The sequence below is a fragment of the Meles meles genome, chromosome 1, assembly GCF_922984935.1.
Source record: "Meles meles chromosome 1, mMelMel3.1 paternal haplotype, whole genome shotgun sequence".
NCBI lineage: Eukaryota > Metazoa > Chordata > Mammalia > Carnivora > Mustelidae > Meles > Meles meles.
This window is the reverse complement of record NC_060066.1, coordinates 183,845,274-183,866,479: the sequence shown is the minus strand read 5'-3', so window position 1 is coordinate 183,866,479 and position 21,206 is coordinate 183,845,274. Positions and strand designations below refer to the sequence as shown.

Genomic DNA, 21,206 nt, shown 5'->3' with positions numbered 1-21,206 from the left:
TCCCCAGATGGACAGGTTTAGGATTCCAAATACCAGAGGGGGACTAGCCTTAGGAGATGGGCCAGCTGGTCCATTGTAACAGGACGAAGAAAGGGAGGATGGGCAGAAATCCAAGTGAGTTTTTAACTTGAGAGGGAATCAAAGTACTTATTTGGTAGTTTGCGTCCTCCGTGAAGTAGGAAAGAAAGTCATGTGCTGAAAGAGAGTAATAGAAATATCAGAGTAAAAAAAGTTTGAAATAACTGTGGCAATTGGAAAGGAAAGCTTACTAGGGAGGGCAGGTAATCTTGCGGGCCCCCTTAAGGCTAGAGACTAACTTTATATGGCATTTGTCTTTGAGAATATGTAAGGGAACATATGTGGGACAACATTTGGTATAGGCATGCAAAGACAGTTGGATTTGTCCAGGGCTAAGGTTTTGTCACATGAGTGAAGTGGAAGAAATGGGGGAAGAAAGTCGAATATTTTATTTAGACAGTGATTAAAATAATGAACACTAGGCTTGGGGTGTCTGGGTGGCTCAACTCAGGTCTTGCTCTGTGTCATGAGTTTAAGCCCCTGCACTGCCCTGAATGGAGCCTACTTAAATAATGATGATGATGATGATGATGATGATGATGATGATGATGATGATGATAAACACTGGGCTCTACATTGGATAAAGAAGCAAGTAATGGGAGCTGTTAGAAAAAGAGACAAGGAATTGAAGGTATTTATGTAAAAATTATGTAAAAAGAAAAAGCTGAAATCTGGATATCCGATTTTAGTTATTTCAGAAGTGAAGTGTTTGCTGCTGATATACCCCGTAGTGTGGTTATTCAAGTAGTTGGCCAAGAGGGAGAGATGAGGAGAGAATAGGAGATAAGGAGACTGAGGAAGTGAGATGCCAAGGCATTGGGGGGTGATCTGTATGGTCCTTGGAATCTTCCAGGATGATGGTAGGATTTGGGATGAAGAAGATACCAGAAAGCCATGAGCCAAAATCTTCCACTGAAAAGAAGCAGAAAGTGTTACAGCACACCTAGCATGGTCCCATGCACATAGAAGCCGCTCCATAAGCCAAGGTGATTGATTCTTGTAGTACATCTCTTCTGCTAGATTTTAGCTCCTTTAAGGTAATGGACTGTGTCTTGTTTTTCTGTTGTGTATGTTGCTTTACTTATAGAGTAATGAATGTTAGAACAGGTGGGACCTGCAGATCTTCTTCTAGTGGTTTTCACACTTCAGCCTTCCAAAACTCTAGGAGCTCTCTGTGGGGCTCAGAAACTGCCTTTGGAGATGAGGAAAGACTGATGAGTGGGACTGGGAGCCCTCCATCACATTTCAGCCAGAGAAGACCTACTTTATCTGTTTCATATGTGGAAATCTGTATAAGATTTTACTTCAAGAAAGGAGCCACTGCTAAAATATTTGAAAACCACTGCTATTTAGCTGGTCTTCTCCTTTCACAGAAGAGGTCTCTGAGACCAAGAGAACTGAAGTGACTATTTTGGTCACAGTCTCATACTTAGCAAGTTATCATCAAGACTATAGGAGGTCCCAAGTCTCCTAACTCAGATGTTACCAGTAAATCTAATCTGGAGAGGACATAGTCACAAATACCTCAAGGGCAAGAAGGTGCTGGGACACTTGGGTTCTAGGTAGTTGCTATGAAAGTGACCTTTATGGTATTAAAAATTGCTCAGTCTTTGTTTATGTATAACATGGGTGGAAGGGGGGTAAGAATGGAGTTCCATCTGTCTTGTTCTGGACTGTTCCCAGTATCTAGAACAATGCCTGACACATAGTAGGTGTTTTAAAAATATTGGAATGAATGGAGTTTTCCTCCTACCCCCACTGTATACTTGCAGTTGAACCCAAAGTTGGACCTCCAGTGGTAGCCCTAAGCTTACAGAGCCCAGCTGATCTCAGCCTGGGTTTGCTTTGTTAGGAAGCGTGGGCCAGAGGAGCCGGTAGCTTCTCTGGACCTTAATGCCTTAATGAGCTGTATATTTTTCTAGCACACCCTCATTCACTATCTCCTTGCATTCTTACTACCTTTATCAAGAATTATTTGATAAATGTTCAAGTTTATTTATGTTTCCAGTTCAACTTGACAGTGAATTTATATCCATTTCAGAGACCACTGATACATTTTTCCTCTTCCTCTAAACTATTTCTTCTCCAGTCCAATCCATTCAGTGAAGAGCCCCCTCCATTCACACAGTTGATCAGATCAAAACCTAAGGAGTCACTGCTGATTCCTCCCCACAACTAAACTGTCACAAATCCTGTCAGTTCCACCATGAAAATAAGAATATTTAATCTGTTTATTTCTACTATATCCACTGCTACTACCCTACTCCATGACACTGGTATCACTCACTTGGACTATCACAATATTTTCTTAACTGACCTACCTGCTTCCATACCTCATTACCAGTTCATTCTCCATAGAACAGCCAAAGTCGTCTTTTAATAATGTGTTGAATGAGATTACTTCTCTCTTACAAACTTCTCAGTGTTTTCCCATTGCACTCAAAATAAAATCTAAACACTTACCATGACCTGTAAGGCCTTCCATGACTTAGCCTCTGTCCATCTCCTCAATTTCATCACTGTACCACTCTCTGCCTTGTTATCATGCAGTCTTTCAGAGCCTCTGGCCCTTAAAGCAATTTCCTGCTTTAGGAATTTTGCACTGAAAATTTTGCACTGAAAAGCTCTTCCTGCCCAGAATGCCCCTCTCCCAGGTTTTCATGGGGCTAACTCCTTTGAACCTTCTCAGAGAGGTAATCAGTAAATATCACATATGGAGAAATCCTAACTCCTGTTCTACCATGTCACCTTATTTGTGACTTATAATTTAATTATTGTTTACTTGTTTGTTGTTTGTCCTCATATTCCTCCTATGGGTGTGTGCGCTATGAGAGCAAGGACCTGGCTGTCCTTTTTAGCACATAGAACAGTGCTTGGCGGGGCGCCTGGGTGGCTCAGTGAGTTGAGCATCTGACTCTTGATTTCGGCTCCGGTCATCTTCTCATCTTCTCAGGGTTGTGGGATTGAGCCCCACATCTGGCTCTGTGCTCAGTGGGGAGTCTACTTGAGATTCTTTCCCTCTGCCCCTCCCCCAGCTCACAGGCTCTCTCTCTTTCTCTCCAAAATAAATAAATAAATCTTGGGGAAAAAAAAAGAATAGCACTTGACATGTAGTTGATATTCAATAAATATTGATGAGTAAATGAATAAATGAATCTTTTCTTTTCCTTCCTCTCTGGAAACAGAGTTCTGTTGCTACCCATCCCTATTCTGTTCTATTAGGCTTGAATTCATTTTAATCACACATACTTGTAGGTTTCCAAAATGTTGTCACATTTTACTTCATAAGATCCCAACAATCTTATGAGTAAGGCAACTCAAGAGACTAGGACTCTGAGAAATTGTGCCTTGCCAAAGGTTATGTGAAATAGTAGGTAGAAGATCCAGGACCAGAACTCACAGCTTCTACTGCGTCACAGTCTCTTTCCTGAATCTCTCTATGTGTTCAAGACTATGTATCTAGGTTACTAGAAAAAGAACAGGGTAGGGGTACTCCCTAGGCACCTCCTACCAGCTGAAGCCTGGTGACAGTTGCACACTTATAGCATGACATAAAAATAACAGAAGGGGTGAGTTTCAACCAGAAGTGGGCAACAGATCCTTTCAGATAAAGATTAAGAACCAGAGGGGTGGGTGGAGAAACAAGTGATGGGGGTTGAGGAATGCACTTGTTGTGATGTGATGAGCAGTGGGTGTTGTATGGAAGTGCCAAATCACTCTATTGTACACTCGAAACTAATACAGTATATGTTAACTAATGGATTAAAGCAAAAAGTTTAATAAAACAGAAAAGAATCCTCCCTTCCTGGGAGGGGGGATAGGTCTGTGTTAGAGGAGAAATTTGAGAGTCATGGTGATTTTTCCAGGCCCTAAAGTATAGGTGTGCAGGACTGAAAGACATGTTCTCAGCAACATGTCATTTCTGGCTGGTGGTCTACTTTTATGTTATTATCATTATCATTATTATTGTCATTACTACTACTACTACTACTACTGCATGAAAGTAAAATGAAGTAATACATAGTAGTATGTACTACTTTTTAAAAATCTGTTCAGTTTGCCTTTTGTTTCTAAATTGCACATTTTCTCTATGTCTTTTGAAAGAATAAAGCCTGTTGTTTTTGGAGGACATTTAATTTAAAGGATAATTGTCCTCATGTATGAAGAGCACTTTAAATTCCCATATTCCAAGATATTACTAATTCTTCTTAATCAACTAACAAATTCATGTGAATGCTGTTAATTTCTTCAGACCTTTAATGAAGATGTAAAATGGCATCAGCCCCAGGATTGTGCCCTAGAGAGCACTTACGTATCATTCCCTCCAAGTCAGAGAAGACTTACTGACTGCCTTGCTCTCAATACAGCTTTACAGGCACATCTCATAGACGCACCTGAGAGGAAGACCATTTAAACTTTATCTTTGAACTATAGAAACATAATGAAGGCTAATTTTCTTCTGTGTCAACATGGCCGCTATGCAATTATAGAAAGAATTTGCATTAGGTCTGGCTAAGTTTACTCTTTATAAGTTTATTTACCCTTCTAAATGTAACAAATCAAGCAACATGCATAGATATGAAGTCTAAAAGACCAGTTCTTATTTGCCATTTTTCAAAAAGAAAGCTTTTTATTTTTAGGTACTTATTTTATTTTTAGGTACTTGTAAATTCACATGCATACGGTTGTAAGAAATAATGGAGAGGTCCCATATACCTTTTATCAGTTTCCCCCATTGGTAACATCTTATAAAATTATAGTATAATATCATAGCCTGGATATTGACATCGCTATAGTCAAGGTACAGAACATTTCCATAACCTCAGAGATCCCTCATGTTGCTCCTTTTTTTTTTTTCTTTTTAAGATTTTATTTATTTATTTATTTATTTATTTATTTATTTGAGAGAGAGAGACAGTGAGAGAGAGCATGAAGGAGGAGAAGGTCGGAGGGAGAAGCTGACTCCCCATGGAGCTGGGAGCCCAATGTGGGACTCAATCCCGGGACTCCAGGATCATGACCTGAGCCGAAGGCAGTCGTCCAACCAACTGAGCCACCCAGGCGTCCCATGTTGCTTTTTTATAGACCCTCCCTCTCAACACTCCCCCTATCTCACCCACTTCTTAATTCTAGGCCCTATTCTAATTCAAGTTAGTCTATTCTCCATTTCTGTAAGTTTTTCTTTTCAACAATGTTAAATAAATATAACACAATATGTAATCTTTTGGGGCCTGCCTTTTTTTCACTCAACATAATTCTCTGGAGATTTGTCTAGATTTCTGTATCAACAATTGGGTCCTTTTGACTGTTGTATCGTATTCCACAGTATGGCTGTTCCACGGTTTAACTGTTCATCCATTGAAAAACATCCGGTTTATTTCTAGTTTGGAATGTTTTGAATAAGCTGCTATAAATATTCAAGTTTTTATACGAACATAATTGTTCATTTCTCTGGGATAAATCCCCAGGAGTACAATTTCTGGGTCACATGGTAACTGTATGTTTAGGGGTTTTTTGTTGCTTTCAAGACACTGCTAAACTGATTTCCTCCAGTGGCTGTCTCATTTCTACATTCCCACTAGCAATATGGGAGTGATCCAGTTTCTCTGCATCTTCTCTAGCATTTGGTATTGTCACTTGTAAATTTGTAATATCACTTGTCATTCTCATAGGTATATAGTGGTATCTCATTGTAGTTTTAATCTGCATTTTCCTGAAGGCTAATAATGTTGAGTATCTTTTGATGTGCTTATTTTCATCTGTCTGTCCTCTTTACTGAAGCCTCCTTTTGTGTCTTTGCCTATTTTCTAACGGGCTTGTTTTCTCACTGTTAAGTTTTGAGAGTTCTTTATGAATTCTAATATTAGTTCTTTGTCAGATATGTGATTTGCAAATATTTTTTCCCAGTCCATAGCTTGTTGTTCACTCTCTTACCAGGATTTTCTCAAATTGGAGTTTTTCATTTTGATGACAGTAGTCTTTCCTTTTATGGATCATACTTTTGGTGTTAGGACTCAGAACTCTGCTTAACTTTAAATCTTGAAGACTCTCCTTGTTTCATGTATATTTTTACAATTTAAATCCATTTTGCATTTGAGTTTTTATTTTGACTATTGTACATTTCAGTTCTAAAATTTCCATTTGGTTCTTCCTTATATTTTCTATTTCTGTGCCAAGACTTTCTAGTTCTTTTCTGAGACTTTGCGTGTTTTCATGTGTTTCAACTGTGTTCATAAGTGCTCATCAAAACATTTTTATGATGGCTGATTAAAATTTTTTGTCAGATAATTCTGACATATTGGTTTTATCATCTATGTTTACCTTTTCTCATTTTCCTGGGTGTTGGTATGAGGAATAATTTTAGATTAAAATCTGAGTATTTTGGGTATTATGAGACTCTAGGTCTTATTTAAACCTTCAGTTTAACTGGCTTCTTCTGATACCACTCTGGCAGGGGGAATAGGAGGGTGCTGTCTCATTCTACCCCAGGTTAGGGGTACAAGTTGAGCTTCCCCACTCAAACTCCATGGACACCCAAGGAAAGGGGGGCTCCTCATTACTGCTGGTGAGGGTGGGAGGCCTCTGCTTATAGTGCTCTGGCTGTGAGAGGGAGGAGTGCCTTGTTATTGCTATCCACTGGGTCTCCATGATACCACATGGAGGTGTGTAAGGGTGGTCCTGTTAGTGAAAGTCCTTACTCTCCACTAGGCCTCATCTGACGCCAGCCCAGAGGAAAAGGAGCAAGGTGTCTCATCACTGCCAGGTGTGGGTGAAAGTCCAGACTCCCCGTGTCTATTACTGCCTGGCAGGGATGAAAGTCCATGCTCCCTGTGGCTTGTGACACCACCCCAAAAGGGGTGCCTCATTATAGCCTGGTAAAGGTGGAAGTATAGGCTCCTGACCTTGGCTGACATGGGTGGGGGGGGCATAGATTTTTCCTGTGGTGTTTGGCTAGAGTAAAGCAGTTAAAACCCAGGAAGCCCACAGTCATGTCACTCCTCAAGTCCTGAGTACCCTAGTTGGTCTGCCTTCTCTCTACCTTTCAGAGTCTTCTTATGTTGGTTTTATATATAATGGCCAGGTTTTTAGTTGCACTTGGTGGGAGAAACAGGAAAAAGTAGGTTTATTCCATCTTCCTGGAAGCAGAGGTTAGTTTTTCCATTTTAAAAATTATGAGGTATATGTTTGCATTTTCCCCAGTCTTCTAAGTGTATCTGGCTTCCAGTGGGAGTAGGAAAAGGAAAAAAGTTCATGGAAGATAGAAAAAAATCATTGTATTTTTATCAGAAATTCATTTTTAAAGGATTTTAGTCTTTATTTCATATTGTCTGGGGGGGTGAACCTGCCTAAGATTCTTTCTCTCTCTCCCTTTGCCCCTCCCATCTTTTCCCTCTCACATTCTCTCTCTCTAAACAACAAAAACAAAAACAAAAAACGTGCTGAAATCAAAATAAAATATTTAATTTTTTTTGTCATTGCCAAAGGAATTTAAAAAGGGAAAAAAAAACCTCCCTAGACGTTATTTTTCCCCTGTTCCCTTCCAGTTTTTTCTATATATACATTTCCCATGGTATTATGTATGTTTATACACATACATATACATTTAGTTTATTGTTCTACCATTTTATTTTAATAAGTATTTTTCATGTTGATGAATATCTTTATACCACTTTCAAGTTGATTTATCTTTCATTCTCTTAGCCATTTCTGTGTCTTCATTTAATCACTGTTTTAAATAGCATGCTTATGAACATTATTATACATTCAGCTCTTTCGTCTTATGAATTATTCTATTGCAGTAAATTCATTGGTATTCAATTATTCAGTCAAAGGGTCTGAACATTTTTATGGCTCTCGATCTGTATTGCCAAACTGCCTTCTTGAAGAATTTGAGCACCAACTATAATTTGTGAAGCACGCTATCTCAGCTCCGTGGTAGCTAAACAAATTTAAAACGAACAAATAAAAATAAACTCAGCATATTTGTGTCATCCACACTGCCTGGCCGGTGAAGGTACATTCCCTCCCCTTGGCTTCTGCGGTTCACAGTCTCTTGGTTTTCCTCCTCCCTCTGACTTCTCAGCCTCCTCTCCAGGTCTCCTTCCTCTGCTTGTTCCTTACAAGTCTTCAGGCATCTGTCTGGAATGGTCTTCTCACTTTCTCCCTTCTCCTTGGCTCCTGTTACCAGATCCTGAGGTTGCTGCTCACATTCTTCTGCATGTTCACCAGAGTCAACTCTGCAATCCATATCCACATTCCCCCTTCTTTGTCTATCACCCACTTGCCTATTTGCCACAGACAGAAACCCAAGTGTCATCCATTTTACCTTATTCTTCCTTTCCTGCCACATCAAATTCATGAGAAATCTTGTCAATATTGTCTTGTAAATATCTCTAGAATCCACTGCTTGTTTCCATTCCCACATCCTGTTCTAGACATCATTGTTAATCGCATCAATCACTAACCATTTCCGGTTTCCCCACTCTGTGACATCCAGATGGTCTTTCTAAAGGACATTCTCTCTTTCGCCTCTAGGCTTTTAGGCATTTTATTTATTAAGTCATCCTGGAGGACCAGGATTTATTTTTCTCTGTTCCCATCTATACCAGCACCTTCACCCAACATACCCATATACACATGCTAGTATGCACACACTGGTACCTTTATGTTTGCTTGGTTTGTGCCTAGTCATCCATCAGGCCTCAGATTACTTACTACGAGTGTAATCTACTCCCTTATTATCCTTATTTCTCACCAAATTGTAAGCCCTCTAGGGCAGGGATTATGTCCTACTGTAGTCCCAGTGCCTGTCAAAGTGCTTGGAGCTTATTGAGTAATTAAAAAATCTTTGGGGGCGCCTGGGTGGCTCAGTGGGTTAAAGCCTCTACCTTTGGCTTAGGTCATGATCCCAGGGTCTTGGGATCGAGCCCTGCATCAGGCTCTCTGCTCAGCAGGGAGCCTGCTTCCTCCTCTCTCTGCCTGCTTCTCTGCCTACTTGTGATCTCTGTCTGTCAAATAAATAAAATCTTAAAAAAAAAAAATCTTTGTAAGCTGTGCCTGCCCTGTGCCATACTTAATGTTGAAAAAGTGAAAAGTTCCCTTAAACTGGTTGATTTGGTATAAACGAAACTCTCTGATGGGTCATCTCCCTGAATGTGAGTAAAAAAATATGACTCATTTGTTTAAAAAATTTCTGTATAAGAATAAGAGAACTGTTCTGCTACAGAATTCAAGTTGAGAGATTTGCTTGCAGTACTGGTTGATTTTTTTTGGGAGGGGTCCATATTCTGCTACTATAATGAGAATTTTGACAGTTTTCTGTTGTTATATTTGTACCAAGTCCTGAACAAGGAGAAAGTAAGCAGAAGGAAATTGCAGAGGAGTCAGTAAAGGAGGAGGGCACTTTGCCAGGAGAGAGGCAGAAGGAGGAGGACTCACAACAGAACCAAAATATGGAGGGTGAAGGACAGCAGTTGATCTTGAAGCCTGAGGAAATCAAGAGGCTTAGAGAAGAGCTGAATCGTATAAATCAAAGCCTCCTGCAATCTCAGAGCTTGGGGGATAGTTCAGAAGACAATAGTGCCAAGGTAGGTGCTATAATCACAGACTCTGATTAGGTCCATTTCCTCTGGCCAGCTGTGGATGTAAGTACCATTTTTATATCAACATTCATGAAAGTTGTTAAGCAAGATCATCACCATGGCCTAAGTGGTGATAAAATAGTCAACAGAAACACTTTGTTCTAAAAGGTTCTTGGGCCCCAGTTAGGCTCAGCAGGAAGAAATGCCGATTGGTCCTTAACATCTCTCACAGGGAGGCAGGGTAGGGAGGGGCAGGATTTGTGCCACATTTTCTATTCATCAGTGCCTGGCTTAGAATTACAAAATAGTTAGTTTGGGTGGGTAAAAGACCACAGACTTGGAATTGTTTTGAATTTGGCTTTTGCTACTTACTCAAGATCAGCCTGCTGGAGAAATCCCGGGAGTGACTCCCAACCATGCCTTAGCTCTTATACCTCAATTTTGCAGATTCCCCCTAGTACAAATTAAGATTTCTGTACACATGCCTTACTAGGAATTATTTTGAGATCCACAGAGGGAGGCCTTTGTACACATACATAGGCCAACTTCAAAAGACTGGTAATACGCATTTAAAAATGGCTTCAAGTATACATAGGAAAAAAAGGCAGAGTAATAGTAAAGGAAGTCAAAAGTATATTTGAAAAGAAATGCAGATGTAGGGTCTGAAAACAAGGCAAGTCACAGTAAAGAAGGAAAACAGATCCCTGAAAGGAGATTCACACATGTTTGAAATGCCGTTGCATTTATTGAGAAGACCAAAGGGTGGTATCACATCCAATGTTCAAAAAGTTAATTTTAAATCCCCCAGGCAGTCCCTTTATTGGGCAGTGAGCAGCATAGAGGCTTGGGCAGAGGATGGACACTGTGGTCACATAGATTATAAAATCTTGGTTTATGAGCTTAAAATGATCAATGCGTTTACTCTCCGACAATGAGTTAGAGAGTATGACAATTAACACCTGGGTTCATTTATTAATTTTATTTAATGTACCCTTTCTCATTATTTGAAGAATCATCTCTCAATACACAGGAGGGAGGTGAAAAATGATTAAATATATAAAAATTATGTGGGGCATCTGGGAGAAGATCCACTTTGTAAAAGGACAAATGGTTCTTTATACCACATAGCCTCTAGGGTTTCACTGAATTCTTGCAGAGTTCAGTGATTTTGCTCTATAGTAATGACTTCGAATGAGTGAAAGAAGGGTAATTTGCTCTTACTTGTTTATCCGACTGTTATTAATGGAGTATTTATGACCTGCCAGGACCTGTGTTGGGCCCCTGTGTTATAGCAGGAAACAAGATAGATGTGGGCCTCTTGGGAAAAAATAACATATTTATATTTTGAACTTTACATGTCCCAAAGCAGTATCACACACACTATTTCGCTTCTTTAAGCAGGCAAGGGAGAAAAGACATTTTAGACAGGTTTTTGTTTGTTTCCAGGGTTCTGTACAATGCTAATTTCAGAAACTTTCTCTGTGTAGAGGTACTTTGATGTACTGGTGGCTAGAAATTGTTCTGCCTTTTAGTTCTTGTGTATGTGAAGTTTGGGGTCTTCACCCCTCTTGTCCCATTTGTGTCTAGTGCCTACCTCCTTTTTGCTCTATTGTCTTAATCTAACATACACATTTAAGCAACTGAGGCTTGAGATGTCAAACTCTAAAGAATGCTTATAGATGGCAAAGAACTGCGAGTTCCTCTTTTATGAGTAAATAGGTGAACTCTATTGCTCTTATGTGTTTGTGACATCATTTGGGGATGCTGATCACCTTTGGTGGCTTAATTTCCGCTGTTCAACAGCATTCCAGGTAAGGTTGTAAGAGCTGAATTCAAGATTTTTTACTTCCCCAATGTTTGTGAAATAAACTGCAATCACCATTTATTAGCTTAATTTTATAGGTTTAAAAACCTAGCTTCATGTTTTTCCATGACATCATTGAATATTTGCTCTGTTCCAGGCACTGCACTAAATACCTTGTATATATTAAGCAACACAACAAGGCAGGATGGTATTGTTGCCACTTTACAGATGAGGAAACTGAGGCTTTAGAGAGGTTAAATAATTTTCCCAAAATGACACATTTCAGTGGAACCTGGGTCTGTCTACTCTAGAACGTGACCTGTCTTAACCCCTGTCATTTGCCTCCCCTTGCTGAGAAAGTCAAAGAAAGCATACAGTTCTCCTGTAAAGCTAATTTCCTAAGGCAGGCTGGCAAGCCATCTTCCAAAAGCCCTCCCAAGGTGTCTGTTATTGATTATCTTGATGAATTTATTTGAGGTTTGGCCCTTAGGCTCACAGGCTCTAAAACTTGATGTATTAGTCCCCCCAGAATAGATTTGTATCTTGGGGATAAATTCACATTAAGCCAAACTTTCAAGACTATTGGTTAAAACCAGAATGTCAGTTAGTTATTATCAGTTAGTTATTAGTAATAATTAGTTATAAATAGCACTTGAACAGGTTTAAATGAACACATGTTTACCTGTAGAGAGCTCAGAAAGAAACTCAAATCTGAAGGATGTTTGATGAGTAGGAAGTCCGAATAAGTGGACTTGGTTTGATGCTTGACATCTTTGCAGGCTGAATAGCCTGTTCCATCCATACCCACTGAATGAGAGTATTGAAGGCTCATAGGCTTTAATTGTTTCCACAAAAGGAATGATCTTGTCATTGGGACCAGTATATGGATTTGGTTCATTAAATTTTTATTGTGTGAAGATAATATTTAAAAATATTAAAAGCTAGATCTTAGGCCTATAAAATTAAGATAATTAATGCTGGTTCCAATTTGTTTCATTTTAATTCTTAAGGAATTATGAATTGAGGAGACATTGTGTACAGATCATCCGGTCTTAGGCCTTTAATTTGCAGATGAGTCAGCTGAGACTCAGAGAAGATAATTGGCTTAATAAATCTGTTGATTGGTCAAGAAAGGAAGCTAAGTACTTTACTTTGCAGTTCTACATGGTTCCTAGTAGCCTGAGTGAGTCTGAATGTCTCTGTAATAACCTTCTGCCAGGAAGCCATTTACACATGGGGAAAATAAAGACCCTTTATGTTGGCCACTTGACTGGTTGCCTGGTAGTTTCTTTACCAGTTAGTTGCCTTTCATGCAAAATAATTTGCATTTCTTTTTTTTTTAAAGATTTTATGTATTTATTTGACAGAGAGAGAGATCACAAGTAGGCAGAGAGGCAGGCAGAGAGAGAGGAGGAAGCAGGCTCCCTGCAGAGCAGAGAGCCCTATGCGGGGCTCGATCCCAGAACCCTGAGATCATGACCTGAGCCGAGGGCTCGATCCCAGAACCCTGAGATCATGACCTGAGCCGAAGGCAGCGGCTTAATCCACTGAGCCACTCAGGCGCCCCATAATTTGCATTTCTGCTTGGGCTAAGTGACTTGACTAGAAAACGTAGGCCAGAACTTTTGTTCTGGCTTTTTTCATCTTCAAAACAGGCTAAAAATTCCTGTACATTGGTATTAAGGAGGTGCTTCTCTTGTATATGTCTCTTTGGGCGTGTTCAGTGGCCATATGGCCATATGGGCTGCTGGTTACTCATTGATTATTAAAAGCTGCTGTCTGATAATTAAATAAGAAGCTACATTGGTGATCAAGGGTTTCCAGGTTTTAGGGAATTCTTGTTTTCAGATGGAACTGGAAGACAGTTAAAATAAAGCTGGGTAGCACCCACAGTCCTGGGTAATATTATTGAGTGCTTATTGTGTGCTAGGCATCGTACTAAGTGCTTGCATGTATTATCTTACATACCCTTTACTCCATCCAGCAGTTATCATTATTATCCCCATTTTCAGATGAAGGAAATGAAAAGCAGAGAAACTAACTTCTTCAAGATAGATTCAGGACTGAAACTAATTCCAAAGCTAAGGTTCTTAATAATTACATTATAATTCTATTGAAGATTTTTTTCTAGGGATCTTAGACACTTGTAGCTCTAGGACAAGCAAACTGGATTTAGACTGCCTTCTTGACTAATCAAGATAGGAATTAAAGAGCTTTATAGGACTTGGGGAATTCTGTGTTGCAATTCTGTTATAAGCAAGAAAGAACTGGACTAATGACATGGGATTTCCAGAAAGTCATGGGCAGGAAGTACACTGGACCAGAACTCAGGAAACGCTAAATATATGTTATCTATTGAATTGGGTAAGGTTGAATTCTTTATCTACATAGCACACCCATGTGAGACTACCTTTTAGAAAACCCCATGATTCCTCCTTTGATCAAGGTGGTTTTTATTGCCCTGGAGACCTGCAGGAGAGTGTGTGTTTGTATAGTAACTGAAGAAGAATCATGTGAAAGTAACAGGAAAGCAATGAGGAAGACTGGGAATTTAAGATCTCCTGCTAAATGTTCTCTTTCTTTTTGCCAACAGATACCACCCCATCCCACAGACATACACACAATGAATACACATTCACACTTTCCTTCTTCACATATTGGCTCTTTGAACTCCCCATTTAAAGCATGTTTTACTCTAAAATGGTCCATGCTTCTCTTTCCCTTCATTCATAAGAAAAGAAAGTTATTATCTATGCTTAACTGCTTTGCTCAAATAATTTCATTGATATTTTCACTCTAAAATAACGGGAGTTAAAGTATGTGAACATGTACCAAACGGTCATAAGTATAAAAGAGAGTAATTTGCTGGAGGTAAGCCAACTCCAAGAATATTTACGTGTGAATAGTTCTGACATTTCTGCTTCTGAGAGCTGGAACCCATGTTTTACCAATATTCTTTCAAATTGCCCATGTTTCTCTTTTAAAATGTTTGTTTAGTGTCCATCATCTGGAGAGAAGGTGAAATCCCAGCAGCAAGATGGTGTAGACCAGCTTCGTCAGAATTTGCACCGGCTCCAGATTCTGTGTAACTCGGCTGAAAAAGAGCTCCGGTATGAGCGAGGAAAGAACTTGGACTTGAAACAGCATAATAGCTTACTTCAGGAAGAAAGCCTTAAGGTGATTCTCAGGGCATACCCTGGATCAGAGGGTCTCAGTTGCTAATCAGCCCTAGAGATAAACGCATTCTCATTCCCCAGCTGCATAATTCGTGGTAGGACCCCCAGATGTGTGGGCGATGTGAGCTCTTTGATAACTCACTCTGACTCTGCCCCACCAAGTAGACTCACAGTTCAGTTGTTTCCCTGCTGCTGAAGGTGTGTGTATACTGTCAACTTATAAAGGTGACAAACTTTTTAAAGTTATACAATCTTTTGAAATCATTAGCTAAAACTATTAACACTTACTAAATTTGAATGACCTGATCCCAAACGCTGAAGTTCCTGCCCTAGTTCTATCTATAGACTTATTTATCCCTAAGAGCCGTATCCATTATTATTGATTGAATCAAATATCAACTGCACCAAGGTACAATTCATAGGAGGGCAAACTTGTTCTATCAGAAAGTTAGGAGGACATCTCCAAACATGCTTGTTCTAAAATAATCTATATAGAACTGCCAGCCACGGAGTTCATCTAAATTTTATGAACCACACGAATATTCAAACTGAACCATCATTTTAAAATAGTGCTTCCTTTTAATTGAGGTTCAATTCTGTAAACATATATTAGGGACCTAGTTTTCTATAAGTCCCTATCTAAACTTCTGGAATTCAGCATTCAACAAATATGTACTGGGCATTGGTCATAATCCAGGCAGGCAATCTGGTTGATATTGAGGGTTTAACCATAGGTAAAACCGATAGAGTGCTTATCCTCTGGTCAGTAGGAGTCCATGGGTCAAATCCTGCCTGCCTCTTGTTTTTGTAAATAAAGCTTTATTGGCACACAGCCCCACCTGTTTGTTTACATATTATGGATGGCTGCTTTTGTACTGTAATACAGATCTGAGTAGTTCTGACAGAGACCATGTGGCCCACAAAGGCTAAAACATATACTCTCTGGCCCTTTATGGGAAAATTCGCCACACCTAGTGTAGCGGGAACAAGGTAACTTCTTCAAAAAGTGATCTAAAAAGAGATTAAGAAGGGTCCCTCCTTTTTAGGAACTCACAATATAGTGGGGGAGATACAGAGGAAAACAAGTAGTCATTAACGTCAAACTTGAAGAGAGGCCCTTCTAGAGAGTCCTAGTATTCCAGGATTATTTGAAGAAACTGCTTCCTTATTCCTCACCCTTCATGATTTTTTGAATTTTGACCATATTCCCTCAAGCCTTTGTAGTTGTAAATTAAATTTCAAATCTTGATCATATTTCCTTGTAAGACAGCGTTTCGCTTTTCCTTTCAAACACATTTCTGAGATAATTTTCACTAACTCTGAACATATTCAAGCAATACTACATCTTTCTCAAGGTGTAATGACCAGAACAACACAGATTATGACTTGATAATTTTTGCTAATCTCATGTATGTGTATTGTGGTAGCGCCTAGCAGTTTAAAAAAAATATATTTTATTGATTTATTTGACAGAGAGAGATCACAAGTAGGCAGAGAGGCAAGCAGAGAAAGAGGGGGAAGCAAGCTCCCTGCTGAGCAGAGAGGCCAATGTGGGGCTCCATCCCAGGACCCTGGGATCATGACCTGAGCCAAAGGCAGAGGCTTTAACCCACTGAGCCACCCGGCACTCCGCTCCTAGCAGTTTTAAAGTGCGTTTCCCTGTTTACAAATGAAGTTGAGCAGCTTTCTATATATTTCCTTGACATTTGAGTTGCTATTTTGTGAAGACCTGTTCAAGATTTTGCTTACTTTTCTTGGGGCTTCCATCATTTTCATTTTCCCATTAATTTATAGGAATTCTTTATATATGAAGCTTTGATTAGGTATGTATTACAAACATCTTCTACTCTATGGCTTATATTTTCACTCTCTAAATATATGTTTTGAGGGACGCCTGGGTGGCTCAGTTGGTTGGGCATCTGCCTTCGGCTCAGGTCATGATTCCACTGGGATCCAGCCCTGCATTGGGCTCCCTGTGCAGTAGGGAATCTGCTTCTCCTTCTCCCTCTGCTCCTCCTCTTTACTCTTGCTCTCTCTCTCTCTCAAATAAATAAATAAACAACCTTTAAAAAAAGAAAGAAAGAGTTCTCTGTTGACTTCAAAGTCATAAAGATATTCTCCTACATTACCATATTGTTACATGGGTCATAAGAATATTGGCACCTGGGTGACTCAGTGGGTTAAAGCCTCTGCCTTTGGCTCAGGTCATGATCTCAGGGTCCTGGGATCGAGCCCCGCATCGGGCTCTCTGCTCAGCAGGGAGCCTGCTTCCTCCCCTCTCTCTCTCCCTGCCTCTCTCTGTCAAATAAATAAATAAAATCTTTAAAAAAAAAAAAAAGAATATTGGCATATATGTGGTCTGTTTCCAAGGTGTCTATTCTGTTCCACTGTCCTGTTTTGTCTATTCTTGTGCCAATAACATGCTATCTTAATTATGTTAGCTTTATGTAAATCTTAATATTTGATAGAACACATCTTTTCATTTTGTTCTTATTCTAGGATGACTTGGCATTCTTGGCCTTTTGAAATTCTATAAAAATTTTATCAACAGCTTGTCAAGTTAAATGCACATACCCACATGTACTCACACACACATACATATATACACAAATGACCTTTTGAGAGTTATACACTGAATTTGTACACTGAATCTATAAATAAATTTGGGAAGAATTCTTTTTTTTTTTTTTAAGATTTTATTTATTACCAGAGAGAGAGAGAACACAAGTAAGGGGAGCAGCAGGCAGAGCAGGCAGAGGGAGAAGCAGGCTCCCTGCTTAAGCAAGAAGCCCAATGTGGGACTCCATCCCAGGACCTGTGATCATAACCTGAGCGAAAGGCAGCTACTTAACCGACTAAGCCACCCAGGCGTCCCAAATTTGGAAGGAGTTTAAATCGTTGCAGTATCAAATCCTCTGCTAAATGTGTGTGCAGGGACGCCTGGGTGGCTCAGTTGTTTGGGCCACTGCCTTCGGCTCAGGTCATGGTCGGGTTTCCCCTGCTCTGCAGAGAGCCTGCTTCTCCCTCTCCCTCTGCATCTCCCCCTGCTTGTGCTCTCTCTCTTTCTCTCTGTCAAATAAATAAATAAAATCTTTCTTTAAAAGTGTGTGTATTATATTAGGTCTTCTTTAATTTCTCCCAATATCATATTTTTCCTTGTAGAGGTCTTATACATCTTTTGTTAGACATATTCCTAGGTGCTGATACTTTCCACACTATTGTAAATGGTAACTTTTTAAAAATTTCACTTTCTAATTATTGCTAATACATAAAAATGCAATAAATTTTTTCTAATAAAAACCTTGCCATACTTTTAAATTACTTTTTAAAAAAGATTTTATTTATTGATTTGACAGAGAGATAGAGAGAGCACAAATAAGCAGAGCAGCAGGCAGAGAGAGAGGGAGAAGCAGGCTCTCTGCAGAGCAGGGAGCCTGATACAGAGCTCGATCCCAGGACCCTGGAATCATGACCTGAGCCGAAGGCAGATGCTTAACCAACTGAGCCACCCAGGCGCCCCTAACTTACTTCTTATAATTTATGTTTCTATCATTTTGTATTTTATATGTAAACAGTCATATCGTCTAAGAATAAATATAATTTTCTTTCTTCCCTTCCACATGTTACACCTGTTATTCTTTATTCTTGTTTGAAGCAGTGGCTTGTATAGTGCCAAATAGAGCTGGTGATAAGGATATATTTTCTCCTTCCTTGTCTCAAGGGGAAAGCCCTCAAATTTCATTTAATATGGTTTTAGAGGTTTTTTGTTTTTTCTCTTTTTTAAGTTTTAGAAGACCAAGGCTGGTTCTTTTTTTTTTTTTTTTAAGATTTTATTTATTTATTTGACAGAGAGAGAGACAGCGAGAGAGAGAACACAAACAGGGGGAATAGGAAAGGAAGAGACAGGCTTCCGCTGAGCAAGGAGACTGATGCAGGGCTCGATCCCAGAACCCTGGGAACATGACCTGAGCCAAAGGCAGACACTTAACAACTGAGCCACCCAGGCGCCCCTATAGGGTTTTTTAAAATAGATTTTTAAGAATCACATTAAGAAAATTCTTTTCTAGTGTTCATTCAATGTTTTATGATGAGCACATGTTGAATTTCATCAAAGTCTTTTTCTGCATATTTTGATTTTTAAATCTGTTATTATGGTGAATTACATTGACTGATTTTCTAATGTTAACTCAACTTTGCATTCCTGGGATAAGCCCAACTTCATCCTAAATCATTATCCTTTTTCTACATTGCTGATTTTAGCTTGCCAGTATTTCTTTGAAATTTTTACATCTTAGTTCACAAATGAGACTGGCCTGTCTTTTTCCTTTCTTAAAACATCCATGTCAGATTTTGGCATCAAGGTTACCCTAGCCCCTTAACATGAGATGGGTAACATACCCTCTTTTTCTATTCTCTGGAAGAGTTTGTAAAAATAAATTACAATTATTTCTTCTTAAATAATTATAAGAACTCATTTCTGAGTCCTTCTGATTCTAGAGTTTTCTTCTGGGAAAGATTTTCAATTACTGACTCAATTTCTTAATAGTTATAAGAAGTTGTGTTTTTTAAGAATTCTTGTATCAACTTTGGTATATTTTATTTTTATAGAAATTTTTCATTTAAATTTTCAATATTTTATTTAAATTAGTCATCAGTTTTTAAATATAGAGATGATCCTTTTTACTTTCATGGTACTAAATAACCTGTGATTTAAATAAAAGAGGTTGGCGAGGGGAAAAAAGGAGGGAGGCAGCACCTGGTTGGCTCAGTCAGTTAAGTCTCCAACTCTTGGGGCACCTGGGTGGCTCAGTCGTTAAGCATCTGCCTTTGGCTCAGGTCATGATCCCAGGGTCCTGGGATTGAGCCCTGCAATGAGCTCCCCATCAAGCCTCCCATTGAGCTCTTCATCGAGCCCCACATGGAGCTCCCCATTGAGCTCTCTGCTGTGCACAGAGCCTGCTTCTCCCTCTCCCACTCCCACTGCTTGTGTTCCCTCTCTCGCTGTGTCTCTCTCTGTCAAATAAATTAAATCTTTAAAAAAAAAAAAACCCTCCAACTCTTGATTTTGGCTCAGAGTATCTCAGGGTTGTGAGATGGATCCCTGTGTCAGTTCCATGTTTGGCATCAAGTCTGCTTAAGATTCTCTCCCTTTCACCCTTTTCCCACCCATCCCTAACCTGTGCACTTGCTCTTGAAAGAAAGAGATGAAGAAGGAAGGAAGGAAGGAAGGAAAGAAGAGGGAGGAAGGAAGGAAGGAAGGAAGGAAGAGGGAGGAAGGAAGGAAGAAAGAAAAAGGAAAGGAAAGAAGGAAGAAATGAAGAAATGAAGAAAGAAAAGAAAGAGAGAAAGAAAGAAAGAAAGAGAAAAGAACACTTGGTCTGTAATGTAGAGAACAGATGGAAGTGGCAGGACCACATTGTTACTGCAATGACCCAGGCTAGAAATGATGGTGTCATAGACAAGGGTGGTGTACACGAATGGGCAGATGCAAGACATGTTGTTGAGGCAGCATGCCAGTGGGGGCCGAATGGGCTCATGATAGGTGAGGAAGACTCAGGATGACTCTCAGACTACTGGCTTGAACAAAACCTTAGAGGGTGGCATCATTTACTGAAATCAGGAAGACAGAGAGAGAAAAATTATGTTTGATATGGACAGACTCAAGGAGTTTTATTTTAGCAGTTATTGGCATGAAGGTGGTATTTCAAATCATGAACCTAGGTAGAGAATGAGCCACTCTCAAGGCCTACAGTAGGCCAGTGATATTTAGAAGTTGAGTCGCATTAGAATAGTCTACACAGGAAGAACCAGGAAGGAACAGCAAAGAGGAGAACACCAGGAGGCTTAAGTAATCATAGACTCCAAAAGAACTTTCTGAGATGGAGGGAGTGAATGCTACCTAAAAGTTCAGTTGTCCATTGGATTCATTTTGATAGTGGAGAGATCAGTAGTTCCCTTGGCATAAACAGTTTCACAGAGTAGTGGGAATGAAAGCCAGCTTGCAGTCGATTGAACAAAAGGATGGAAAATGTTCAGACCATGCATGTATAGAAACTCTTAGGAAAATTCCTCTGTCCAGCTGCCATCTGGCTAGATAGACTTTGGCAAGCCTTACTAACACATGACAGCTCTGGAGAGGTAATCATGCAAGTAACACTGGTTATTTGTCAGCTCTTGGGGGACAGCACTATGAAAAGTGCTTGTTCTGGCTCACATTCACCTTTTTGCCATGCTTTTTTCTATCACTCTTGTTTATTCCCCACCTCCAGATCAAAATTGAACTAAAGCAGGCCCAGCAGAAGTTACTAGATAGCACAAAGATGTGCTCTTCACTCACAGCAGAATGGAATCACAGTCAGCAGAAAATCAGGGAACTGGAGCTGGAGGGACTTACACAGGCTCAGAACATCAAATCCCAGAACAACCTGCAGGAAAAGCTGGCTCAGGAGAAATCAAAAGTTGCTGATGCGGAGGCAAAGGTAATTATCCTCATGCTTAATAAATAGCACGCACTGGATACCACTACTGAAATCCCGTTTTCCTAAGGAGTCTAAGAAGTAGCTATGA

At 39.6% G+C, this 21,206-nt stretch overlaps 1 protein-coding gene across 1 annotated transcript in view; it reads left to right on the top strand.

The window, feature by feature from the left end:
- The window catches only part of CCDC30 (coiled-coil domain containing 30), a 100,583-nt gene that overhangs the window by 44,885 nt on the left and 34,492 nt on the right, over positions 1-21,206 (top strand). Inside the window, exons 8-10 of the mRNA XM_046002431.1 lie at positions 9,419-9,665; positions 14,461-14,640; positions 20,909-21,118. Of these exons, the coding sequence (XP_045858387.1) occupies positions 9,419-9,665; positions 14,461-14,640; positions 20,909-21,118 (637 nt within the window). The remainder of the gene's footprint in view (positions 1-9,418; positions 9,666-14,460; positions 14,641-20,908; positions 21,119-21,206) is intronic.